At 58.2% G+C, this 27,323-nt stretch overlaps 1 protein-coding gene across 3 annotated transcripts in view; it reads left to right on the top strand.

The window, feature by feature from the left end:
- The window catches only part of LOC137353492 (pleckstrin homology domain-containing family A member 7-like), a 101,895-nt gene that overhangs the window by 32,265 nt on the left and 42,307 nt on the right, over window positions 1-27,323 (top strand). For all 3 annotated transcript variants that reach the window (XM_068019838.1, XM_068019837.1, XM_068019839.1), the window contains exons 7-10: window positions 9,010-10,150; window positions 16,606-16,707; window positions 17,505-17,573; window positions 17,773-17,853. In XM_068019838.1, coding sequence (XP_067875939.1) covers window positions 9,010-10,150; window positions 16,606-16,707; window positions 17,505-17,573; window positions 17,773-17,853 — 1,393 coding nt within the window. The remainder of the gene's footprint in view (window positions 1-9,009; window positions 10,151-16,605; window positions 16,708-17,504; window positions 17,574-17,772; window positions 17,854-27,323) is intronic.

The raw sequence follows: 27,323 nt of genomic DNA, 5'->3' as shown, positions 1-27,323 counted from the left end.
ACTGTCAGAGGGTCAGTACTGAGGGAGTGCTGCACCGTCAGAGGGTCAGTAATGAGGGAGTGCTGCACTGTCGGAGGGTCAGTACTGAGGGAGTGCTGCACTGTCGGAGGGTCAGTACTGAGGGAGTGCTGCAGCCTCAGAGGGTCAGTACTGAGGGAGTGCTGCAGCCTCAGAGGGTCAGTACTGAGGGAGTGCTGCACTGTCGGAGGGGCAGTACTGAGGGAGTGCTGCAGCCTCAGAGGGTCAGTACTGAGGGAGTGCTGCAGCCTCAGAGGGTCAGTACTGAGGGAGTGCTGCACTGTCGGAGGGTCAGTACTGAGGGAGTGCTGCACTGTTGGAGGATCAGTACTGAGGGAGTGCTGCACCGTCAGAGGGTCAGTACTGAGGGAGTGCTGCAGCCTCAGAGGGTCAGTACTGAGGGAGTGCTGCACTGTCGGAGGGTCAGTACTGAGGGAGTGCTGCACTGTCGGAGGGGCAGTACTGAGGGAGTGCTGCACTGTCGGAGGGTCAGTACTGAGGGAGTGCTGCACTGTCGGAGGGTCAGTACTGAGGGAGTGCTGCACTGGCGGAGGGTCAGTACTGAGGGAGTACTGCACTTTCGGAGGGTCAGTACTGAGGGAGTACTGCACTGTCTGAGGGTCAGTACTGAGGGAGTGCTGCACTGTCGTAGGGTCAGTACTGAGGGAGTGCTGCACTGTCGGAGGGTCAGTACTGAGGGAGTGCTGCACTGTCGGAGGGTCAGTACTGAGGGAGTGCTGCACTGTCGGAGGGTCAGTACTGAGGGAGTGCTGCACTGTCGGAGGGTCAGTACTGAGGGAGTGCTGCACTGTCGAGGGTCAGTAGTGAGGGAGTGCTGCACTGTCGAGGGTCAGTAGTGAGGGAGTGCTGCACCTTCGAGGGTCAGTATTGAGGGAGTGCTGCACTGTCAGAGTGTCAGTACTGAGGGAGTGCTGCACTGACAGAGGGTCAGTACTGAGAGAGTGCTGCAATGTCGAGGGTCAGTACTGAGGGAGCGCTGCACTGTCAGAGGGTCATTACTGAGGGAGCAGTGCACTGTCGGAGGGTCAGTACTGAGGGAGCGCTGCACTGTCAGAGGGTCAGTACTGAGGGAGTGCTGCAATGTCAGAGGGTCAGTATTGAGGGAGTTCTGCAATGTCAAATGGTCAGAACTGAGGGAGTGCTGCACTGTCGGAGGGTCAGTATTGAGGGAGCGCTGCACTGTCAGAGGGTCAGTACTGAGGGAGTGCTGCAATGTTGAGGGTCAGTATTGAGGGAGTGCTGCACTGTCAGAGGGTCAGTACTGAGGGAGCACTGCAATGTCAGAGGGTCAGAACTGAGGGAGTGCTGCACTATCGGAGGGTCAGTACTGAGGGAGCGCTGCACTGTCAGAGGGTCAGTACTGAGGGAGTGCTGCAATGTCAGAGGGTCAGAACTGAGGGAGTGCTGCACTGTCGGAGGGTCAGTATTGAGGGAGTGCTGCAATGTCAGATGGTCAGTACTGAGGGAGTGCTGCATTGTCAGGGGGTCAGTACTGAGGGAGCGCTGCACTGTCGGAGGGTCAGTATTGAGGGAGTGCTGCACTGTCGGAGGGTCAGTATTGAGGGAGTGCTGCAATGTCAGATGGTCAGTACTGAGGGAGTGCTGCACTGTCGGAGGGTCAGTATTGAGGGAGTGCTGCAATGTCAGATGGTCAGTACTGAGGGAGTGCTGCACTGTCGGAGGGTCAGTGTTGAGGGAGTGCTGCAATGTCAGATGGTCAGTACTGAGGGAGCGCTGCACTGTCGGAGGGTCAGTATTGAGGGAGTGCTGCACTGTCGGAGGGTCAGTATTGCGGGAGTGCTGCAATGTCAGATGGTCAGTACTGAGGGAGTGCTGCACTGTCAGGGGGTCAGTACTGAGGGAGCGCTGCACTGTCGGAGGGTCAGTACTGAGGGAGCACTGCAATGTCAGAGGGTCAGAACTGAGGGAGTGCTGCACTTTCGGAGGGTCAGTATTGAGGGAGCACTGCACTGTCGGAGGGCCATCTTTCTTGATGAGACGTTATACTGAGGTTCCTGCTGCCCTCTTGGGTGGATGGAAAATATCCTGTGACCATTATTTGGAAGAAGAGATGGGAGGAGCTTTCCCCAGTGACCTGGGGCCAAAATTAACCCTCACTCAACATCATAAAAACAGTTTATCTGGTCATTGTCAAATTACTGTTTGTGGGATCTTGCTGTGTGCAAATTGGCTCCCACATTTCCTATATCACAACTGTGACTACACTTCAAAAGCAGTTCGTTAGTTGTAAAGCTCTTTAAGACTTCCTGAGGTTGTGAAAGGTTGCTATAGAAATGCAGTCCTTTCTTGTCTGATGCCTGAATGAGGATGGAGGATAGAAAGTCCGGGTGATTCCAGAACAGCCACAGGATCAGAGGGGAATTCACAATCATTATCCAGACCAATAAAGGATGGATCAGTAACAAAGAACACCTTTGAAATCAATTGGGAGCAAAGTGCTGTCCTTATCTGGTTTCATTTTCTGTTGCTGTGTGTCACTGCTTCACACGCAGGAAAGTGGCACACGCGTGTGACAACACAGGAGAGTGGCAGACGCATGTGACAACACAGGAGAGTGGCACATGCGTGTGACATCACATGAGAGTGGCACACGCATGTGACAACACAGGAGAGTGGCACACACATGTGACATCACAGGAGAGTGGCACATGCGTGTGACATCACATGAGAGTGGCACACACGTGTGAAATCACTGGAGAGTGGCATGCGCATGTGACATCACAGGACAGTGACACATGCGTGTGTTTCTGATCCTATGCCTTATGTTCATAAACTGTACGAAACGTGTGTAGACCATCCCTTTAAATGGTGTGTGCTGATTGGTTAGCCTGGCTGGAGCAGTTGTTGACCTGAATTAGTTTCCGCTGAGGTCAATCCAGGATTCTCATTGAGGTTCAAGCAGGAGAGCTGGTGATGAACTTGAACCTGGGATATTAGCTTAAGGATCATCAGTAACACTAAACATTTATTCCCAGTGCCCCAAATACCCTGTTAATGGGCACGGAGGGTGAAAATCTATCTCACACAGAGATACACCACCAGCCCTGTGGCATCACCATAAAAATGAACATAATATCAGAAACACTGTGCCCCAGCCGGACTGCGAGTTTCAAGGGAGGTGAAAGGGATCAGTGGGAAAGAGTCTGAGGGAGTATTGAGTGAGGACTGAGGGAAGTCAGAGTGAGGTCTGTGGAAGGATCCAGTAGTGTTTTCATTTTGCAATGGTCAAAACCAACTGATTCAATCACTGTTCAGGGAACAACCCGCACCTGACGGACTCTGAAGGCCATCTGAATTGGTCCAGCAGGAGAGAGTGATGTGGTCAGGGGGTAATGAGGGGTGGGAATGAGGCCTGGTCAGGGGGTAATGAGAGGTGGGAATGAGGCCTGGTCAGGGGGTAATGAGGGGTGGGAATGAGGCCTGGTCAGGGGGTAATGAGGGGTGGGAATGAGGCCTGGTCAGGGGGTAATGAGGGGTGGGAATGAGGCCTGGTCAGGGGGTAATGAGGGGTGGGAATGAGGCCTGGTCAGGGGGTAATGATGGGGTGGATTCAGGCCTGGTCAGGGGGTAATGAGGGGGAGGAATGAGGCCTGGTCTGGGGTGTAATGAGGGGGTGGAATGAGGCCTGGTCAGGGGGTAATGAGGGGGTGGGAATGAGGCCTGGTCAGGGGAGAATGAGAGGTGGGAATGAGGCCTGGTCAGGGGAGAATGAGAGGTGGGAATGAGGCCTGGTCAGGGGGTAATGAGAGGTGGGAATGAGGCCTGGTCAGGGGGTAATGAGGGGTGGGAATGAGGCCTGGTCAGGGGGTAATGAGGGGTGGGAATGAGGCCTGGTCAGGGGGTAATGATGGGGTGGATTCAGGCCTGGTCAGGGGGTAATGAGGGGGAGGAATGAGGCCTGGTCTAGGGTGTAATGAGGGGGTGGAATGAGGCCTGGTCAGGGGGTAATGAGAGGTGGGAATGAGGCCTAGTCAGGGGGTAATGAGAGGTGGGAATGAGGCCTGGTCAGGGGGTAATGACGGGTGGAAATGAGGCCTGGTCAGGGTAATGAGGAGTGGGAATGAAGCCTGGTCAGGGGGTAATGAGGGGGTGGGAATGAGGCCTGGTCAGGGGGTAATGAGAGGTGGGAATGAGGCCTAGTCAGGGGGTAATGAGAGGTGGGAATGAGGCCTGGTCAGGGGGTAATGACGGGTGGAAATGAGGCCTGGTCAGGGTAATGAGGAGTGGGAATGAAGCCTGGTCAGGGGGTAATGAGGGGGTGGGAATGAGGCCTGGTCAGGGGGTAATGAGAGGTGGGAATGAGGCCTAGTCAGGGGGTAATGAGAGGTGGGAATGAGGCCTGGTCAGGGGGTAATGACGGGTGGAAATGAGGCCTGGTCAGGGTAATGAGGAGTGGGAATGAAGCCTGGTCAGGGGGTAATGAGGGGGTGGAATGAGGCCTGGTCAGGGGATAATGAGAGGTGGGAATGAGGCCTGGTCAGGGGTTAATGAGAGGTGGGAATGAGGCCTGGTCAGGGGTAATAAGAGGTGGGAATGAGGCCTAGTCAGGGATAATGAGGGGTGGGAATGAGGCCTGGTCAGGGGTAATGAGAGGTGGGAATGAGGCCTGGTCAGGGGTAATGAGAGGTGGGAATGAGGCCTGGTCAGGGGGTAATGAGAGGTGGGAATGAGGCCTGGTCAGGAGGTAATGAGAGGTCGGAATGAGGCCTGGTCAGGGGGTAATGAGGGGGTGGGAATGAGGCCTTGTCAGGGGGTAATGAGAGGTTGGAATGAGGCCTGGTAAGGGGGTAATGAGGGTGTGGAATGAGGCCCGGTCAGGGGGTAATGAGAGGTGGGAATGAGGCCTGGTCAGGGGATAATGAGAGGTGGGAATGAGGCCTAGTCAGGGATAATGAGGGGTGGGAATGAGGCCTGGTCAGGGGGTAATGAGAGGTCGGAATGAGGCCTGGTCAGGGGGTAATGAGAGGTGGGAATGAGGCCTGGTCAGGGGAGAATGAGAGGTGGGAATGAGGCCTGGTCAGGGGGTAATGAGAGGTGGGAATGAGGCCCGGTCAGGGGATAATGAGGGTGTGGATGAGGCCCGGTCAGGGCATTTTGAGGGGTGGGAATGAGGCCTGGTCAGGGGGTAATGAGGGGGTGGAATGAGGCCTGGTCATGGGGTAATGAGGGTGTGGAATGAGGCCTGGTCATGGGGTAATGAGGGTGTGGAATGAGGCCTGGTCAGGGGGTAATGAGGGGTGGGAATGAAGCCTGGTCAGGGGGTAATGAGGGGTGGGAATGAAGCCTGGTCAGGCGGTAATGTGGGGTGGGAATGAGGCCTGGTCAGGGGATAATGAGGGGTGAGAATGAGGCCTGGTCAGGGGGTAATGAGAGGTGTGAATGAGGTCCGGTCAGGGGGTAATGAGAGGTGGGAATGAGGCCTGGTCAGGGTAATGAGGAGTGGGAATCAAGCCTGGTCAGGGGGTAATGAGGGGTGGGAATGAGGCCTGGTCGGGGGGTAATGAGAGGTGGGAATGAGGCCAGGTCAGGGGGTAATGAGGGGGTGGAATGCCCGGTCAGGGGGTAATGAGGGGGTGGGAATGAGGCCTGGTCAGGGGATAATGAGAGGTGGGAATGAGGCCTGGTCAGGGGAGAATGAGAGGTGGGAATGAGGCCTGGTCAGGGGAGAATGAGATGTGGGAATGAGGCCTAGTCAGGGGGTAATGAGGGGTGGGAATGAGGCCTGGTCATGGGGTAATGAGGGGTGGGAATGAGGCCTGGTCAGGGGGTAATGAGAGGTGGGAATGAGGCCTAGTCAGGGGGTAATGAGGGGTGGGAATGAGGCCTGGTCGGGGGGTAATGACGGGTGGAAATGAGGCCTGGTCAGGGTAATGAGGAGTGGGAATGAAGCCTGGTCAGGGGGTAATGAGGGGGTGGAATGAAGCCTGGTCAGGGGGTAATGAGGGGGTGGGAATGAGGCCTGGTCAGGGGATAATGAGAGGTGGGAATGAGGCCTGGTCAGGGTAATGAGAGGTGGGAATGAGGCCTGGTCAGGGGTAATAAGAGGTGGGAATGAGGCCTAGTCAGGGATAATGAGGGGTGGGAATGAGGCCTGGTCAGGGGTAATGAGAGGTGGCAATGAGGCCTGGTCAGGGGGTAATGAGAGGTGGGAATGAGGCCTGGTCAGGAGGTAATGAGAGGTCGGAATGAGGCCTGGTCAGGGGGTAATGAGGGGGTGGGAATCAGCCCTGGTCAGGGGGTAATGAGGGTGGGAATGAGGCCTGGTCAGGGGAGAATGAGAGGTGGGAATGAGGCCTGGTCAGGGGAGAATGAGAGGTGGGAATGAGGCCTGGTCAGGGGGTAATGAGAGGTGGGAATGAGGCCTGGTCAGGGGAGAATGAGAGGTGGGAATGAGGCCTGGTCAGGGGGTAATGAGAGGTGGGAATGAGGCCCGGTCAGGGGATAATGAGGGTGTGGAATGAGGCCTAGTCAGGGCGTTTTGAGGGGTGGGAATGAGGCCTGGTCATGGGGTAATGAGGGTGTGGAATGAGGCCTGGTCAGGGGGTAATGAGGGTGTGGAATGAGGCCTGGTCAGGGGGTAATGAGGGGTGGGAATGAGGCCTGGTCAGGGGGTAATGAGGGGTGGGAATGAGGCCTGGTCAGGGGATAATGTGGGGTGGGAATGAGGCCTGGTCAGGGGATAACGAGGGGTGGGAATGAGGCCTGGTCAGGGGGTAATGAGGGGTAGAAATGAGGCCTGGTCAGGGTAATGAGTGGGAATCAAGCCTGGTCAGGGGGTAATGAGGGGTGGGAATGAGGCCTGGTCGGGGGGGGTAATGAGGGGGCGGAATGAGGCCTGGTCAGGGGGTAATGAGGGGTGGGAATGAGGCCTGGTCGGGGGGTATTGAGGGGGCGGAATGAGGCCCGGTCAGGGGGTAATGAGGGGTGGGAATGAGGCCTGGTCAGGGGGTAATGAGGGGTGGGAATGAGGCCTGGTCAGGGGGTAATGAAGGGTGGGAATGAGGCCTGGTCAGGGGGTAATGAGGGGTGGGAATGAGGCTCGGTCAGCGGGTAATGAGGGGGCGGAATGAGACCTGGTCAGGGGGTAATGAGGGATGGGAATGAGGCCTGGTCAGGGGGTAATGAGGGGTGGGAATGAGGCCTGCTCAGGGGGTAATGAGAGGTGGCAATGAGGCCTGGTCAGGGGGTAATGAGGGGTGGGAATGAGGCCTGCTCAGGGGGTAATGAGAGGTGGCAATGAGGCCTGGTCAGGGGGTAATGAGGGGTGGGAATGAGGCTCGGTCAGCGGGTAATGAGGGGGCGGAATGAGACCTGGTCAGGGGGTAATGAGGGATGGGAATGAGGCCTGGTCAGGGGGTAATGAGGGGTCGGAATGAGGCTTGGTCAGGGGGTAATGAGGTGGGAATGAGGCCTGGTCAGGGGGTAATGAGGGGTGGGAATGAGGCCTGGTCAGGGGGTAATGAGGGGTGGGAATGAGGTCCGGTCAGGGGGTAATGAGGGATGGGAATGAGGCCTGGTCAGGGGGTAATGAGGGGTGGGAATGAGGCCTGGTCAGGGGGTAATGAGGGGTGGGAATGAGGTCCGGTCAGGGGGTAATGAGGGATGGGAATGAGGCCTGGTCAGGGGGTAATGAGGGGTGGGAATGAGGCCTGGTCAGGGGGTAATGAGGGGTGGGAATGAGGCCTGGTCAGGGGGTAATGAGGGGTGGGAATGAGGCCTGGTCAGGGGGTAATGAGGGGTGGGAATGAGGTCCGGTCAGGGTCACCCAGATCCTGAGAATGAGTGACTGAATCTGGAAAGTTTTTGGTTTCTTGTTGTGGGAACAGATTTAAGCTCCATTAGAGGACTGCAATCTACGCTGTAAATCATTACCTTTCAGCTGTCCACTCCTCTCCGGAATGTTCTTTGCTGCTACAGGGCAAAAGTTTGATGTAAGCCAGTATTGTAAAGATTATCCTGGCTATCAGCACTTTGCCGTTTACAGTCTCATTGGTTTTTCCATTCCTGCCCTGAAACTGCTCCCTCTCCTGATCCAACCAGCTACAACTCGACTCAGTAATCATTGTCCACACGTCACCTCGGACTCTGAGATCAGCGGGATAGTCGACCGTGGGAGGCAATTGCTGCCTGAGCTCAGGGTACTGCGGCTAATTGTAGCACCTCTGACCAGCAGGTTTAGGAATAGTTATTGATGATAGTGACCGGCTTGAGGAATGGTTAGTGACCATCACTAACCAGCGGATTGATCGAGGGGTTCATTCCTAAATAACAATTCACAGGATGCTGACTCCAGTTCATTGTTGTGTTCACAATCACTATAGAATGTCTGCTGGGGTAAGGAGCAGCTATTGGGAGAGAGTCACATCGTTTCGCACTGGCCTTACTCTCTAGAGAACGCAGTGTGACTTGTTGTGGGGTTTACACGCTGAATTACATTGTGTCTTTAGTCTGATGGGTAACCTTGAGCAGGACAGTGACAGATTTTTGCATTTTCCTGTTTCTGTTCACTCCAGCACTGACTCCTCCTAGGATTTGTGTTCCACAGACCATTCTCCTCAAGCACTTAACTCAAATGCCCATTCTATATCTGTGAATAGAGTGTGAGGGATAACAAACTGTTTGATCATGAGATGCATTGCAACCCAGCCCCCAGGAGACAGCACTCTGTGTAGAGATCAAGACATATTCTCCCTAGCTTCTGGCACTGAGACTAAAAGTGTTGCCCTCACTGCTGTCAGGCTGAGATTAACTAGCATCATCATTCCCCCCTGTACCCAGCTCCCTGCTACCCCCCCCCCCCCCCCTACCCTGTCCTCAGGCATTTGGAGCTCAGGTCTGTCATGGTGAAACCTCAAAGGGATGTGATTGGTGAAACATCACCTGCCCAATGATGGTTAAGCAAGAAAAAGAGGCCAGCAGTTATTGTTCATTTGTTCTATTCTGTAACAGGCACTATGTTGTGAAGACTGGGTCTGGCCATGTCTATGAATGTCTCATTGACAGTTACCCAATATCATCAGTCAGCCCCCAGTTCCGGGCAGAACACTGTATCCCGATCAGCCTCAGCACAGGAAACCAGCAGCATCAAGAGCACACTTACAATCACAGTCTGTCAGGAGAGCAGGAAGAACAAATCAACCATCAGTGGCTGCAGGAGAAGGTAGGAGAGTACAGAGCTTCCTCACCAATTACCATCTATCCGAGCAGAATCCTCCCGTCTGGCACTCCAGACCTCCTCAGCTCCCGATCTATCAGGTCATTACGTTCCAATTCCCTGCCCATCACATCTGACACTCCGAGATACCAGGTACTGCGAAGATCACACACCCCAGATGATCGATACGTCATCTTATCAGAGGGACAACACAAGCGGCAAGTTAGTGAACCTTCATCTGAGAGAGTTTTGCAAAGGTCACTGGACAGGTCGTACACCCCAATCCCTCAGCATTCCCCATCATCATTAAAATCCCCTGTCCCATTCTCTGGCCTTTCACAAAGGGCCCAGTCTCCCTTGGAGAGATCAGAAACTGGCTCTCATGAAGATATCTATTACACAGCTTCATCCCAGAAGGTTAGCCGACATTTCAGGCCCCACACTCCAGTTGGGAGGATTGATATTTTTCCATCACAGCAGACGTCTCCAATGATGGGAAGAAGCTATCTTCACATTGCAGCACCTCACAGTTTGCCACCTAGCATCACTCTGTTACCCACAGAGAAACAGCCCGGGGAATACTACTTAGCTCCAACATCTGCGAGAGCTCGCGGGCAAACACTGAACAGACCTTATTCAAGGCCACAAACTCCTTCCAATCGACTCAACGTGTTGCCTTCTGATGAAAATTACAGTTTCCTGTCAGACAAATCTCATGGTCCATTCAGAATCCAGCCAAGGTCACCACCACCATTTGAAAGGATGACCATGGTACCTCGAGAGGAAAAGGACACTGAGAGTTTGAGTGCCACATTACCAAGCAGGCGTTTTGGACATTTCAGAGCACAAACCCCAGTGGAGAGACTGACTGTTCTGCCTGGTAAAGACCACCACAAAGAGATGTTTATTAGCAGACACAGGACACCAGGCACACAGGTAATGTATAAAATGATGAATAATCCTTAAGAAATTTGAAAGATGTTTAGGCTATTATCTCAACTCATCATTAATGTGAAGAATAAACTATAGCATCTCTCTCTCTCCCTCTGTCTGTCTCTCTTTCTGTTCTCTCTCTCGCTGTCTTTCTCTCTCCCTCTGTCTCTCTCTCTCTCTCTCGCTGTTTGTCTCTCTCTCCCTCTCCCTCTGTCTGTCTCTCTTGCTGTTCTCTGTCTCTGTCTCTCTCTCTCTCGCTGTCTCTCTCTCTCTCTCTCTGTCGGTCTCTGTCTCTCTATGTCTTTCCCTGTCTCTGTCTCTCGCTCTCTCTCTGTCTCTCTCTCTGACTCTGTCTCTCTTTGTCTCTGTCTCTCTGTCACTCGCTCTCTGTCTGTCTCTGTCTCTCGCTCTCTCTCTGTCTCTGTCTCTCTCTCTGTCTCTGTCTCTGTCTCTCGCTCTCTCTCTGTCTCTCTCTCTGACTCTGTCTCTCTTTGTCTCTGTCTCTGTCTCTCGCTCTCTCTCTGTCTCTCTCACTGTCTCTGTCTCTCTCTCTCTCTGTCTCTGTCTCTCGCTCTCTCTCTGTCTCTCTCTCTGACTCTGTCTCTCTTTGTCTCTGTCTCTCTGTCACTCACTCTCTGTCTGTCTCTGTCTCTTGCTCTCTCGCTGTTTCTCTCACTGTATCTATCTCTCTCTCTGTCTCTCGCTCTCTCTCTCTTGCTCTCTTTGTCTCTCTGATATTAAGCAGCCTCTAAGCTACCAAAGTAGATGTTTTCCACCTCCTCCATCTTATACCTCCCGAAAGGTCAACACTCTGAGATTATCAGGAAAAAAGGTGAGTTCCAAATTTCATATTTTAAATGGTGGGATGTGTTTAGATCGATTGAGGAGGGAGCGGCTGGTGTATGGAGCCAACACACAGGGGCATGGAGCTAACAAACAAAGATGGCGTAAACACAGGTAGTCACAGGACAGCGTAAACACAGGCTTGGCCCATGGACAGTGTAAACACAGGTTGGGCCCACGGGCAGAGTAATGACAGTCTGGCCTGGGCAGTGTAAACACAGTCTGGCCTGCGCAAAGTAAACACAGGCTGGGGCGGGGGACAGTGTAAACACTTGCTAGGCCCAGGGACAGCGTAAACACAGGCTGGGCCTGGGGACAGTGTAAACACAGGCTGGGCCCAGGGACAGCGCAAACACAGGCTGGGCCCAGGGACAGTGTAAACACAAGCTGGGCCCGGGGACAGTGTAAACAAAGGCTGGGCCCAGGGACAGTGTAAACACAAGCTGGGCCGGGGGACAGTGTAAACACAGGCTGGGCCCAGGGACATGTAAACACACGCTGAGCCCGGGGACAGTGTAAACAAAAGCTGGGCCCGGGGACAGTGTAAACACAGGCTGGGCCCAGGGACAGCGTAAACACAGGCTGGGCCTGGCAACAGTGTAAACAGAGGCTGGACCCAGGGACAGCGCAGACACAGGCTGGACCCAGGGACAGCGCAGACACAGGCTGGACCCAGGGACAGTGTAAACACAAGCTGGGCCCAGGGACATGTAAACACAGGCTGGGCCCGGGGACAGTGTAAACACAAGCTGGGCCGGGGGACAGTGTAAACACAGGCTGGGCCCAGGGACATGTAAACACACGCTGAGCCCGGGGACAGTGTAAACAAAAGCTGGGCCCGGGGACAGTGTAAACACAGGCTGGGCCCGGGGACAGCGTAAACACAGGCTGGGCCTGGGGACAGTGTAAACACAGGCTGGGCCCAGGGACAGCGCAAACACAGGCTGGGCCCAGGGACAGTGTAAACACAAGCTGGGCCCGGGGACAGTGTAAACACAGGCTGGGCCCAGGGACAGTGTAAACACAAGCTGGGCCGGGTGACAGTGTAAACACAGGCTGGGCCCAGGGACATGTAAACACACGCTGAGCCCGGGGACAGTGTAAACAAAAGCTGGGCCCGGGGACAGTGTAAACACAGGCTGGGCCCAGGGACAGCGTAAACACAGGCTGGGCCTGGCAACAGTGTAAACAGAGGCTGGACCCAGGGACAGCGCAGACACAGGCTGGACCCACGGACAGTGTAAACACAAGCTGGGCCCGGGGACAGTGTAAACACAGGCTGGGCCCAGGGACATGTAAACACAGGCTGGGCCCGGGGACAGTGTAAACACAAGCTGGGCCCGGGGACAGTGTAAACACAGGCTGGGCCCGGGGACAGTGTAAACACAGGCTGGGCCCGGGGACAGTGTAAACACAGGCTGGGCCCGGGGACAGTGTAAACACAGGCTGGGCCCGGGGACAGTGTAAACACAGGCTGGGCGCGGGGACAGAGTAAACACAAGCTGGGCCCAGGGACAGCGTAAACACAGGCTGGGCCTGGGGACAGTGTAAACACAGGCTGGGCCCGGGGACAGTGTAAACACAGGCTGGGCCCGGGGACAGTGTAAACACAGGCTGGGCCCGGGGACAGAGTAAACACAAGCTGGGCGCGGGGACAGAGTAAACACAAGCTGGGCCCGGGTCAGCATAAACACAGGCTGGGCCTGGGGACAGTGTAAACACAGGCTGGGCCCGGGGACAGTGTAAACACAGGCTGGGCCCGGGGACAGTGTAAACACAGGCTGGGCCCGGGGACAGTGTAAACACAGGCTGGGCCCGGGGACAGCGTAAACACAGGCTGGGCCCAGGGACAGCGCAAACACAGGCTGGGCCCAGGGACATGTAAACACACGCTGAGCCCGGGGACAGTGTAAACAAAAGCTGGGGACAGTGTAAACAAAAGCTGGGCCCGGGGACAGTGTAAACACAGGCTGGGCCCAGGGACAGCGTAAACACAGGCTGGGCCTGGCAACAGTGTAAACAGAGGCTGGACCCAGGGACAGCGCAGACACAGGCTGGACCCAGGGACAGTGTAAACACAAGCTGGGCCCGGGGACAGTGTAAACACAGGCTGGGCCCAGGGACATGTAAACACAGGCTGGGCCCGGGGACAGTGTAAACACAGGCTGGGCCCGGGGACAGTGTAAACACAGGCTGGGCCCAGGGACAGCACAAACACAGGCTGGGCCCAGGGACAGCGCAAACATAGGCTGGGCCCGGGGACAGTGTAAACACAGGCTGGGCCCGGGGACAGTGCAAACACAGGCTGGGCACGGGGACAGAGTAAACACAAGCTGGGCCCAGGGACAGCGTAAACACAGGCTGGGCCTGGGGACAGTGTAAACACAGGCTGGGCCCGGGGACAGTGTAAACACAGGCTGGGCCCGGGGACAGTGTAAACACAGGCTGGGCCCAGGGACAGCGCAAACACAGGCTGGGCCCGGGGACAGTGTAAACTCAAGCTGGGCCCAGGGACAGTGTAAACACAGGCTGAGCCCGGGCACAGTGTAAACACTTGCTAGGCCCAGGGGACAGTGTAAACACAAGCTGGGACCATGGACAGTGTAAACACAGGCTGGGCCCGGGGACAGTGTAAACACAGGCTGGGCCCGGGGACAGTGTAAACACAGGCTGGGCCCGGGGACAGTGTAAACACAGGCTGGGCCCGGGGACAGTGCAAACACAGGCTGGGCGCGGGGACAGAGTAAACACAAGCTGGGCCCTGGGACAGCGTAAACACAGGCTGGGCCTGGGGACAGTGTAAACACAGGCTGGGCCCGGGGGACAGTGTAAACACAGGCTGGGCCCGGGGACAGTGTAAACACAGGCTGGGCCCAGGGACAGCGCAAACACAGGCTGGGCCCGGGGACAGTGTAAACTCAAGCTGGGTCCAGGGACAGTGTAAACACAGGCTGGGCCTGGGTACTGCGTAAACACAGGCTGAGCCCGGGCACAGTGTAAATACTTGCTAGGCCCAGGGGACAGTGTAAACACAAGCTGGGCCTGGGGACAGTGTAAACACAGGCTGGGCCCGGGGACAGTGTAAACACATGCTGGGCCCGGGCACAGTGTAAACACAGTCTGGGCCCGGGCACAGTGTAAACACTTGTTAGGCCCAGGGGGCAGTGTAAACACATGCTGGGCCCGGGGGACAGCGTAAACACAGGCTGGGCCCGAGGACAGTGTAAACACAGGCTGAGCCTGGGGGACAGCGTAAACACAGGCTGAGCCCGGGGACAGCGTAAACACAGACTGGGCCCGGGGGACAGCGTAAATACAGGCTGGGCCCAGGGACAGCGTAAACACAAGCTGGGCCCGGGACAGTGCAAACACTTGCTAGGCCCAGGGGGCAGCGTAAACACAGGCTGGGCCCAGGACAGTGTAAACACTTGCTAGGCCCAGGGGGCAGCGTAAACACAGGCTGGGCCCGTGGACAGTGTAAACACAGGCTGGGCCCGGGGACAGTGTAAACACAGGCTGGGCCCAGGGCCAGCGTAAACACAGGCTGGGGCCGGGGGACAGTGTAAACACAGGCTGGGGCCGGGGACAGTGTAAACACAGGCTGAGCCCAGGGACAGTGTAAACACAAGCTGGGCCCTGGGACAGTGTAAACACAGGCAGGGCCCGGGGACAGCGTAAACACAGGCTGGGCGCGGGGGACAGTGTAATCACTTGCTAGGCCCAGGGGGGCAGTTGAAACACAAGCTGGGCCCATGGACAGTGTAAACACAGGCTGGGCCCGGGAACAGTGTAAACACAGGCTGAGCCCCGGGGACAGCGTAAACACAGGCTGGGCCCGGGCACAGCGTAAACACAAGCTGGGCCCGGGACAGTGTAAACACTTGCTAGGCCCGGGGACAGTGTAAACACAGGCTGGGCCCAGGGACAGCGCAAACACAGGCTGGGCCCAGGGACAGTGTAAACTCAAGCTGGGCCCAGGGACAGAGTAAACACAGGCTGGGCCTGGGTACTCGCGTAAACACAGGCTGAGCCCGGGCACAGTGTAAACACTTGCTAGGCCCAGGGGGCAGTGTAAACACAAGCTGGGCCCATGGACAATGTAAACACAGGCTGGGCCCGGGGACAGTGTAAACACATGCTGGGCCTGGGGGACAGTGTAAACACATGCTGGGCCCGGGGACAGTGTAAACACTGGCTGGGCCCGGGGGACAGCATAAACACAGCCTGGGCCCGGGCACAGTGTACACACTTGCTAGGCCCAGGGGGCAGTGTAAACACATGCTGGGCCCGGGGACAGCGTAAACACAGGCTGGGCCTGAGGACAGTGTAAACACAGGCTGAGCCCGGGGACAGTGTAAACACAGGCTGAGCCCGGGGACAGTGTAAACACAGGCTGAGCCCAGGGACAGCGTAAACACAGGCTGGGCCCCGGGGACAGCATAAACACAAGCTGGGCCCGGGACAGTGTAAACACTTGCTAGGCCCAGGGGGCAGCGTAAACACAGGCTGGGCCCGGGACAGTGGTAAACACTTGCTAGGCCCAGGGGGCAGCGTAAACACAGGCTGGGCCCGGGGACAGTGTAAACACAGGATTGGTCCGGGGGACAGTGTAAACACTTGCTAGGCCCAGGGGGCAGCGTAAACACAGGCTGGGCCCGTGGACAGTGTAAACCACAGGCTGGGCCCGGGGACAGTGTAAACACAGGCTGGGCCCAGGGACACGCGTAAACACAGGCTGGGCCTGGGGACAGTGTAAACACAGGCTGGGGCCGGGGACAGTGTAAACACAGGCTGGGGCCAGGGACAGTGTAAACACAGGCTGAGCCCGGGGACAGTGTAAACACAGGCTGGGCCCGGGGACAGCGTAAGCACAGGCTGGGGCGCGGGGGACAGTGTAATCACAAGCTGGGCCCAGGGGGCAGTGTAAACACTTGCTAGGCCCAGGGGGCAGTGTAAACACAGGCTGGGCCCGGGGACAGCGTAAACACAGGCTAGGCCCTGGGACAGTGTAAACACAGGCTGGGCCCGGGGACAGTGTAAACACAGGCTGGGCCCGGGGACAGTGTAAACACAGGCTGGGCCCAGGGACAGTGTAAACACAGGCTGAGCCCGCGTCCAGCGTAAACACAGGCTGGGCCCGGGGACAGCATAAACACTGTCTGGCCCGGGGGCAGTGTAAACACAGTCTGTCACAGGGTGTGATACAGAATGGTGACTTTTTCCCGCATGAATAAACTATTAAAAGACTGGAATGGAGATTGGTCAGTGTATGAGAGACCAGACCCCCTTTTACTATGTGTTGTTACAGGTGCTATGGAACTGCAAGTTGTTGTTGTAATATAACCTCCCAAGGCATTTCACAGGAGCAATTGTCAGACACAATTTGACATCGAGTCACATAAGGAGATATTAGGAACAGGCGACCAAAATCTTGGTGAATGAGATTGGTTTTAAGGGGCATCTTAAAGGAGGGGAGAGAGAGGGGGAGAGGTTGATGACATTAGAAAGAGGAGAGAATGTGATGTAATAAGCTGTACCAGTGCATGTGTTTACATTTCACCCTTTTTTGAAGATGTTCCTGGGGATGTTTCGCTAACTCTCACTTTTCCGTACAGGAAACCAATTCCGGCTTCAGTCAACTTCCTCCTCGGCCCCCAACCTCTCCGCGGCCCAGTCCCAATCCTCTGTTGCCAAGGAGACTGTCCATCAGTCCTTCTGTAAATATAATCATAATGTTCGTCAAACAGCAGGAGACAGAAAGAGAGGGGAAAGAAGGAGGGGAACAGAGAGAAAGGAAAAGAAATGAGGGGGAGGGGCAGAGAGAGAGTGAAGGAGAGAGAGGGGAGAGAGGGAGGGGGACAGAGACGGTGGGGGAGAGGGAGTGGGACAGAGAGAGAGGGAGGAGAGAGGAAGCAGGAGTGGGAGGGAGGCGGCGAGCGTGAGCAGAGAGGGGGAAAGGCAAGGGAACACTTTAGGATAATTGCATAAGTGAGTGGGAGAGACTCTGAGGGGTGACGATGAAGAGACCGAGGTGGGGGGGAGATGTAGAAATTGACAGAAAAATGATGAACAGCATTTTGAGTTTTATAGAGTAAGGAAGTGACAATGAGTTTAAACATAGTATTTATCAGGCCACAGTTAGTATACACTGCTTGTAGAACAGCACCTTAGGGTACTGCATATAGAATTCCACATGTACAATGCTCTGTGTAATGTACTAAATGTAATGTACCGCATGTAGGGTGCCATGTGTTGGTACCAGCGTGTAGGTTGCTGTGTGCAATGTACTGCACTTAAGGTGCCGTATGTAGGGTACTGCATGTAATGTACTGTGTGTAGGGTACCGTATATAGAGTACCATGTGTAGAGTGCTGTGCGAAATGCACCGGGTATAGGGTATTGCATGTAGGGTGCTGTGTGCAGAATATTAAAGGACTGTGTTGTAACTCTCTGGGTTTGAGTGGAAGCACAGAACCCAACAGTGAGAGAAACTGACAGTAATCTTCCCTTCCAGACATGTGCTCAGGAGATGTACCGGGAATTCACACTGGAGCCTGTCAAAATGGCTGAAAGTGAAGTTGATGTAAGTCTTATTTTTAGCTCCATTCGATTATCTTTTACTCCACTTTTAATAAATATTCCTCATCAGCAAGAACTTACTCAGTGTCAAACACTCCCAGGACAGGTACAGCACGTGTTTGATGGGGAGAGTTTATGATTGACAGCGGTGGTTGTTCTTCTTATGGTGTTTTTTTCTGATGTTCCTCATTCTGTGTCCACAGGTGTTGCTGACCAGACTGTGTGGGCAGGACCGAGTGCTGCAAGGGCTGATGATAGAAGCAACTCAGCTCAAAGCAGAGAAGGTATGTGAGGAACACACCACAATGTCAGCATGTAGCTGGTAGATAAACCCTCCCCTCCGCCTCCTCCCCCTCCCTCCCCTCCCCCCCCCCCCCCATCTCCCCCCTCCCTTGCTCCCCACACCCCTCCCACTCCTCCCTCCCCCTCCCTCCTCCACCCTCCCCACTCCCCACTCCTCCTTTCCCCCTCCCTCCCTTCTCCCCCCCTCCCTCCCTTCTCCCCCACTCCCTCCCTTCTCCCCCACGCTCCCCCCTTCACCCCTCCCTCCCTTCTCCCTCCCCCCCTCCCTCCGCGCTCCCTCTCCTCCTGAACCCTCCACTCCCCCTCCCCACTCACTCCCCACTCCCTCCTCCCCCCTTCCTCCTCCCTCCCACTTTCCACTTCCCCCTCCACCTCCTCCCCCCTCCCCTCCCCCTTGCCCCACACACCTACCTCCCCACACCCCCTTCCCCCTCCTCCTCCCCTCTGCTACCCTTCCCCTCCCTCCCTCCCTCCCTCCCTATCCTCCCGCGCTCCCCCTCTCCCCTCCTACCTCCGTCCCTCCTCCCCCACTCCCCCTCCCTCACCCTCCCCTACTCCCCCTCCCCTACTCCCCCTCTCACCCTCCCCTCCCCCTCCCTCACCCTCCCCTCCCCCTCCCACACCCTCCCCTCCCCACTCCCCCTCCCTCACCCTCCCCTCCCCCCTCCCCCTTGCTCTCCCTCCCTCCCTCTCTCTCCATCCCTCCCCTCCCCCTTCCTCTCTCCATCCCTCCCCCTCTCCATCCCTCCCCCTCCACCTCCCCATCCCTCCCCCTCCCCATCCCCATCCCTCCCCCTCCCCCTTGCTCTCCCTCCCTCCCCTCCCCTCCCCCTTCCTCTCTCCATCCCTCCCTCTCCATCCCTCCCTCTCCCCCTCCCCCACCCCCCCCATCCCCCCCCTCCCCCCACCCCCCCCAACCCCCCCATCCTCCCCCTCCCCCACCCCCCCATCCTCCCCCATCCTCCCCCACCCTCCCCTATCCTCCCCTATCCTCCCCCATCCTCCCTCCCCCCCCATCCTCCCCCTCCCCCTCCCCCACCATCCTCCCCACCCCCCCCATCCTCCCCCACCCCCCATCCTCCCCTATCCTCCCCCATCCTCCCCTCTCCCCCCCCCCCCATCCTCCCCTCCCCCCATCCTCCACCTCCCCCACCCCCCCCATCCTCCCCCTCCCCCCCATCCTCCCCCATCCTCCCTCTCCCCCCCCATCCTCCCCTTCCCCCCCAACCTCTCCCATCCTCCCCCTCCCCCCCATCCTCCCCCATCCTCCCTCTCCCCCCCAACCTCCCCCATCCTCCCCCATCCTCCCTCTCCCCCCCCCCATCCTCCCCCATCCTCCCTCTCCCCCCCATCCTCCCCCCCCCATCCTCCCCCATCCTCCCCCTCCCCCCCCCCCCATCCTCCCCCATCCTCCCCCTCCCCCCCATCCTCCCCCTCCCCCCCATCCTCCCCCTCCCCCCCATCCTCCCCCATCCTCCCCCATCCTCCCCCATACTCCCCCATCCTCCCCCATCCTCCCCCATCCTCCCCCTCCATCCTCCCCCTCCATCCTCCCCCATCCTCCCCCTCCCCCATCCCCATCCTCCCCATCCTCCCCCATCCTCCCCATCCTCCCCCATCCTCCCCCTCCCCCATCCTCCCCCATCCTCCCCCCTCCCCCATCCTCCCCATCCTCCCCATCCTCCCCCTCCCCATCCTCCCCCATCCTCCCACTCCCCTCCCCCATCCTCCCCCATCCTCCCCCATCCTCCCACTCCCCCTCCCCCATCCTCCCCCTCCCCCATCCTCCCCCTCCCCCTCCCCCATCCTCCCCCTCCCCCATCCTCCCCCTCCCCATCCTCCCCCATCCTCCCCCTCCCCCATCCTCCCCCATCCTCCCCCGCCCCCATCCTCCCCCATCCTCCCCCATCCTCCCCTCCCCATCCTCCCCATCCTCCCCCGCCCCCATCCTCCCCCATCCTCCCCCTCCCCATCCTCCCCATCCTCCCCCTCCCCATCCTCCCCATCCTCCCCCTCCCCCCCCATCCTCCCCCTCCTCCCCATCCTCCATCCTCCCCCATCCTCCCCCATCCTCCCCCATCCTCCCCCATCCTCCCCCATCCTCCCCCTCCCCCTCCCTCCCCCTCCCCCTCCCCCTCCTCCCCCCCTCCCCCTCCCCCTCCTCCCCCCCCTCCCCCTCCCCCTCCTCCTCCCCCTCCTCCTCCCCCATCCTCCCCCATCCTCCCCCATCCTCCCCCTCCCCCATCCTCCCCCTCCCCCATCCTCCCCCTCCCCCATCCTCCCCCTCCCCCATCCTCCCCCTCCCCCTCCTCCCCCCCTCCCCCTCCTCCCCCCCTCCTCCCCCTCCTCCCCCCCTCCTCCCCCTCCTCCCCCTCCCCCCCCATCCTCCCCCTCCTCCCCCTCCCCCCCCATCCTCCCCCTCCCCCCCCATCCTCCCCTCCCCCCCCATCCTCCCCCATCCTCCCCCCTCCCCCCCCCTCCCCCCCATCCTCCCCCCTCCCCCCCCATCCTCCCCCATCCTCCCCCATCCTCCCCATCCTCCCCCTCCCCCCCCATCCTCCCCCTCCCCCCCCATCCTCCCCCCCCCCATCCTCCCCCTCCCCCCCATCCTCCCCCCCATCCTCCCCCCCCATCCTCCCCCCCCATCCTCCCCCTCCCCCCCCATCCTCCCCCCATCCTCCCCCCCATCCTCCCCCCCATCCTCCCCCCCATCCTCCCCCCCCATCCTCCCCCCCCATCCTCCCCCCCCATCCTCCCCCCCCATCCTCCCCCCCATCCTCCCCCCCCATCCTCCCCCCCCATCCTCCCCCTCCCCCCCATCCTCCCCCCCATCCTCCCCCCCATCCTCCCCCTCCCCCTCCCCCCCATCCTCCCCCTCCCCCTCCCCCTCCCCCTCCCCCCCATCCTCCCCCTCCCCCTCCCCCCCTATCCTCCCCCTCCCCCTCCCCCCCTATCCTCCCCCTCCCCCTCCCCCCCTATCCTCCCCCTCCCCCCTCCCCCCCTATCCTCCCCCTCCCCCTCCCCCCCTATCCTCCCCCTCCCCCCCCTATCCTACCCCTCCCCTCCCCCTCCCCCCCTATCCTCCCCCTCCCCCCCCATCCTCCCCCTCCCCCCCTATCCTCCCCCTCCCCCCCTATCCTCCCCCTCCCCCCCCTATCCCTCCCCCTCCCCCCATATCCTCCCCCATCCTCCCCCATCCTCCCCCATCCTACTCACCATCCTCCCTCCCCCCTCCGCCTCCTCTGCAGAGATAGGGAGGGGCGTAGGTGCTGGAGGAGGTTACAGAGATTGGGAGGGGAGTAGGGGCTGGAGAAGGTTACAGAGATAGGGAGGGGAGTAGGGGCTGGAGGAGGTTACAGAGATTGGGAGGGGAGTAGGGGCTGGAGAAGGTTACAGAGATAGGGAGGGGAGTAGGGGCTGGAGGAGGTTACAGAGATTGGGAGGGGAGTAGGGGCTGGAGAAGGTTACATAGATAGGGAGGGGAGTAGGAGCTGGAGGAGGTTACAGAGATAAGAAGGGGTGTAGCGTCTGGAGGAGGTTACAGAGATCGGGAGGGGCGTAGGGGCTTGAGGAGGTTACAGAGATAGGGAGGGGAGTAGGGGCTGGAGGAGGTTACAGAGATAGGGAGGGCGTAGGGGGAGGAGGTTACAGAGATTGGGAGGTGAGTAGGGGCTGGAGGAGGTTACAGAGATAGGGAGGGGAGTAGGGGCTGGAGGAGGTTACAGAGATAGGGAGGGGAGTAGGGGCTGGAGGAGGTTACAGAGATAGGGAGGGGAGTAGGGGCTGGAGGAGGTGAAGAGATAGGGAGGGGAGTAGGGGCTGGAGGAGGTTACAGAGATAGGAAGGGGAGTAGGCGCTGGAGGAGGTTACAGAGATAGGTAGAGGAGTAGCGGCTGGTGGAGGTTCCAGAGATATGGAGGGACGTAGGGGCTGGAGGAAGTGACAGAGATAGGGAATGATGTAGGGCCTGGAGGAGGTTACAGAGATAGGGAGGGGAGTAGGGGCTGGAGGAGGTTACAGAGATAGGGAGGGGAGTAGGGGCTGGAGGAGGTTACAGAGATAGGGAGTGGAGTAGGGGCTGGAGGAGGTTACAGAGATAGGGAGGGGTGTAGGGGCTGGAGGAGGTTACAGATATAGGGGAGGTGTAGGGGCTGGAGGTGGTGACAGAGATAGGGAGGGGTGTAGGGGCTGGAGGTGGTTACAGAGATAGGGAGGGGTGTAGGGGCTGGAGGTGGTTACAGAGATAGGGAGGGGTGTACGGGCTGGAGGAGGTTACAGAGATAGGGAGTGATATCGGGGCTGGAGGAGGTTACAGAGACAGGGAGGGGTGTAGGGGCTGGAGGAGGTTACAGAGATAGGGAGGGTGTAGGGGCTGGAGGAGGTTACAGAGATTGGGAGGGGTGTAGAGGCCGGAGGAGGTTACAAAGATAGGGAGGGGTGTAGGGACTGGAGGAGGTTACAGAGATAGGGAGGGGAGTAGGGGCTGGAGGAGGTTACAGAGATTGGGAGGGGAGTAGGGGCTGGAGAAGGTTACAGAGATAGGGAGGGGAGTAGGGGCTGGAGGAGGTTACAGAGATCGGGAGGGGAGTAGGGGCTGGAGAAGGTTACATAGATAGGGAGGGGAGTAGGAGCTGGAGGAGGTTACAGAGATAAGAAGGGGTGTAGGGTCTGGAGGAGGTTACAGAGATCGGAAGGGGCGTAGGGGCTGGAGGAGGTTACAGAGATAGGGAGGGGAGTAGGGTCTGGAGGAGGTTACAGAGATAGGGAGGGCGTAGGGGGAGGAGGTTACAGAGATTGGGAGGGGAGTAGGGGCTGGAGGAGGTTACAGAGATAGGGAGGGGAGTAGGGGCTGGAGGAGGTTACAGAGATAGGAAGGGGAGTAGGCGCTGGAGGAGGTTACAGAGATAGGGAGAGGAGTAGCGGCTGGTGGAGGTTCCAGAGATAGGGAGGGATGTAGGGGCTGGAGGAGGTGATAGAGATAGGGAATGATGTAGGGCCTGGAGGAGGTTACAGAGATAGGGAGGGGAGTAGGGGCTGGAGGAGGTTACAGAGATAGGGAGGGGAGTAGGGGCTGGAGGAGGTTACAGAGATTGGGAGGGGAGTAGGGGCTGGAGAAGGTTACATAGATAGGGAGGGGAGTAGGAGCTGGAGGAGGTTACAGAGATAAGAAGGGGTGTAGGGTCTGGAGGAGGTTACAGAGATCGGGAGGGGCGTAGGAGGGCTGGAGGAGGTTACAGAGATAGGGAGGTGAGTAGGGGCTGGAGGAGGTTACAGAGATAGGGAGGGCGTAGGGGGAGGAGGTTACAGAGATTGGGAGGTGAGTAGGGGCTGGAGGAGGTTACAGAGATAGGGAGGGGAGTAGGGGCTGGAGGAGGTGACAGAGATAGGGAATGATGTAGGGCCTGGAGGAGGTTACAGAGATAGGGAGGGGAGTAGGGGCTGGAGGAGGTTACAGAGATAGGGAGTGGAGTAGGGGCTGGAGGACGTTACAGAGATAGGGAGTGGAGTAGGGGCTGGAGGAGGTTATAGAGATAGGGAGGGGTGTAGGGGCTGGAGGAGGTTACAGATATAGGGGAGGTGTAGGGGCTGGAGGTGGTTACAGAGATAGGGAGGGGTGTAGGGGCTGGAGGTGGTTACAGAGATAGGGAGGGATGTAGGGGCTGGAGGTGGTTACAGAGATAGGGAGGGGTGTACGGGCTGGAGGAGGTTACAGAGATAGGGAGTGATATCAGGGCTGGAGGAGGTTACAGAGACAGGGAGGGGTGTAGGGGCTGGAGGAGGTTACAGAGATGGGGAGGGGTGTAGGGGCTGGAGGAGGTTACAGAGATTGGGAGGGGTGTAGAGGCTGGAGGAGTTTACAAAGATAGGGAGGGGTGTAGGGACTGGAGGAGGTTACAGAGATAGGGAGGGGAGTAGGGGCTGGAGGAGGTTACAGAGATTGGGAGGGGAGTAGGGGCTGGAGAAGGTTACAGAGATAGGGAGGGGAGTAGGGGCTGGAGGAGGTTACAGAGATAGGGAGGGGAGTAGGGGCTGGAGGAGGTTACAGAGATAGGGAGGGGTGTAGGGGCTGGAGGAGGGTACAGATATCGGGGAGGTGTAGGGGCTGGAGGTGGTTACAGAGATAGGGAGGGGTGTAGGGGCTGGAGGTGGTTACAGAGATAGGGAGGGGTGTAGGGGCTGGAGGTGGTTACAGAGATAGGGAGTCATATCGGGGCTGGAGGAGGTTACAGAGACAGGGAGGGGTGCAGGGGCTGGAGGAGGTTACAGAGATAGGGAGGGGTGTAGGGGCTGGAAGGGATTACAGAGATAGGGAGGGGTGTAGAGGCTGGAGGAGGTTACAAAGATAGGGAGGGGTGTAGGGACTGGAGGAGGTTACAGAGATAGGGAGGGCGTAGGGGGAGGAGGTTACAGAGATTGGGAGGTGAGTAGGGGCTGGAGGAGGTTACAGAGATAGGGAGGGGAGTAGGGGCTGGAGGAGGTTACAGAGATAGGGAGGGGAGTAGGGGCTGGAGGAGGTTACAGAGATAGGGAGGGGAGTAGGGGCTGGAGGTGGTTCCAGAGATAGGGAGGGGTGTAGGGGCTGGAGGTGGTTACAGAGACAGGGAGTGATATCGGGGCTGGAGGAGGTTACAGAGACAGGGAGGGGTGTAGGGGCTGGAGGAGGTTACAGAGATAGGGAGGGGTGTAGGGGCTGGAAGGGATTACAGAGATAGGGAGGGGAGTAGGGGCTGGAGGAGGTTACAGAGATAGGGAGTGGAGTAGGGGCTGGAGGAGGTTACAGAGACAGGGAGTGGAGTAGGGGCTGGAGGAGGTTACAGAGATTGGGAGGTGAGTAGGGGCTGGAGGAGGTTACAGAGATAGGGAGGGGAGTAGGGGCTGGAGGAGGTTACAGAGATAGGGAGGGGAGTAGGGGCTGGAGGAGGTTACAGAGATAGGGAGGGGAGTAGGGGCTGGAGGAGGTTACAGAGATAGGGAGGGGAGTAGGGGCTGGAGGAGGTTACAGAGATAGGAAGGGGAGTAGGCGCTGGAGGAGGTTACAGAGATAGGGAGAGGAGTAGCGGCTGGTGGAGGTTACAGAGATAGGGAGGGATGTTGGGGCTGGAGGAGGTGACAGAGATAGGGAATGATGTAGGGTCGGGAGGAGGTTACAGAGATAGGGAGGGCAGTAGGGGCTGGAGGAGGTTACAGAGATAGGGAGGGGAGTAGGGGCTGGAGGAGGTTACAGAGATAGGGAGGGGAGTAGGGGCTGGAGGAGGTTACAGACATAGGGAGTGGAGTAGGGGCTGGAGGAGGTTACAGAGATAGGGAGGGGTGTAGGGGCTTGAGGTGGTTACAGAGATAGGGAGGGGAGTAGGGGCTGGAGGAGGTTACAGAGATAGGGAGGGGAGTAGGGGCTGGAGGAAGTTACAGAGATAGGGAGGGGAGTAGGGGCTGGAGGAAGTTACAGAGATAGGGAGGGATGTAGGGGCTGGAGGAGGTGACAGAGATAGGGAATGATGTAGGGTCTGGAGGAGGTTACAGAGATAGGGAGGGGAGTAGGGGCTGGAGGAGGTTACAGAGATAGGGAGGGGAGTAGGGGCTGGAGGAGGTTACAGACATAGGGAGTGGAGTAGGGGCTGGAGGAGGTTACAGAGATAGGGAGGGGTGTACGGGCTGGAGGAGGTTACAGAGATAGGGAGGGGTGTAGGGGCTGGAGGAGGTTACAGAGATGGGGAGGGTGTCGGGGCTGGAGGAGGTTACAGAGATAAGGAGGGGTGTAGGGTCTGGAGGAGGTTACAGAGATCGGGAGGGGCGTAGGGGCTGGAGGAGGTTACAGAGATAGGGAGGGGAGTAGGGGCTGGAGGAGGTTACAGAGATAGGGAGGGCGTAGGGGGAGGAGGTTACAGAGATTGGGAGGTGAGTAGGGGCTGGAGGAGGTTACAGAGATAGGGAGGGGAGTAGGGGCTGGAGGAGGTTACAGAGATAGGGAGGGGAGTAGGGGCTGGAGAAGGTTGCAGAGATAGGGAGGGGAGTAGGGGCTGGAGGAGGTTACAGAGATTGGGAGGGGAGTAGGGGCTGGAGAAGGTTACATAGATAGGGAGGGGAGTAGGAGCTGGAGGAGGTTACAGAGATAAGAAGGGGTGTAGGGTCTGGAGGAGGTTACAGAGATCGGGAGGGGCGTAGGGGCTGGAGGAGGTTACAGAGATAGGGAGGGGAGTAGGGGCTGGAGGAGGTTACAGAGATAGGGAGGGCGTAGGGGGAGGAGGTTACAGAGATTGGGAGGGGAGTAGGGGCTGGAGGAGGTTACAGAGATAGGGAGGGGAGTAGGGGCTGGAGGAGGTTCCAGAGATAGGGAGGGGAGTAGGGGCTGGAGGAGGTTACAGAGATAGGAAGGGGAGTAGGCGCTGGAGGAGGTTACAGAGATAGGGAGAGGAGTAGCGGCTGGTGGAGGTTACAGAGATAGGGAGGGATGGAGGGGCTGGAGGAGGTGACAGAGATAGGGAGGGGAGTAGGGGCTGGAGGAGGTTACAGAGATAGGGAGGGGAGTAGGGGCTGGAGGAGGTTACAGAGATAGGGAGGGGAGTAGGGGCTGGAGGAGGTTACAGAGATAGGGAGTGGAGTAGGGGCTGGAGGAGGTTACAGAGATAGGGAGGGGTGTAGGGGCTGGAGGAGGTTACAGATATAGGGGAGGTGTTGGGGCTGGAGGTGGTTACAGAGATAGGGAGGGGAGTAGGGGCTGGAGGAGGTTACAGAGATAGGGAGGGGAGTAGGGGCTGGAGGAGGTTACAGACATAGGGAGTGGAGTAGGGGCTGGAGGAGGTTACAGAGATAGGGAGGGGTGTAGGGGCTTGAGGTGGTTACAGAGATAGGGAGGGGAGTAGGGGCTGGAGGAGGTTACAGAGATAGGAAGGGGAGTAGGCGCTGGAGGAGGTTACAGAGATAGGGAGGGATGTAGGGGCTGGAGGAGGTGACAGAGATAGGGAATGATGTAGGGTCTGGAGGAGGTTACAGAGATAGGGAGGGGAGTAGGGGCTGGAGGAGGTTACAGAGATAGGGAGGGGAGTAGGGGCTGGAGGAAGTTACAGAGATAGGGAGGGGAGTAGGGGCTGGAGGAGGTTACAGACATAGGGAGTGGAGTAGGGGCTGGAGGAGGTTACAGAGATAGGGAGGGGTGTACGGGCTGGAGGAGGTTACAGAGATAGGGAGGGGTGTAGGGGCTGGAGGAGGTTACAGAGATGGGGAGGGTGTCGGGGCTGGAGGAGATTACAGAGATAGGGAGTGGTGTAGGGTTGGAGGAGGTTCCAGAGATTGGGAGGGGTGTAGGGTCTGGAGGAGGTTACAGAGATTGGGAGGGGTGTAGAGGCTGGAGGAGGTTACAAAGATAGGGAGGGGTGTAGGGGCTGGAGGAGGTTACAGATATAGGGAGGGGAGTAGGGGCTGGAGGAGGTTACAGAGATAGGGAGGGGAGTAG

Source organism: Heterodontus francisci, chromosome 41, assembly GCF_036365525.1.
Source record: "Heterodontus francisci isolate sHetFra1 chromosome 41, sHetFra1.hap1, whole genome shotgun sequence".
Taxonomy (NCBI): domain Eukaryota; kingdom Metazoa; phylum Chordata; class Chondrichthyes; order Heterodontiformes; family Heterodontidae; genus Heterodontus; species Heterodontus francisci.
Note: the sequence above shows the minus strand (reverse complement) of the source record. Positions and strands in the feature narration are given on the sequence as shown.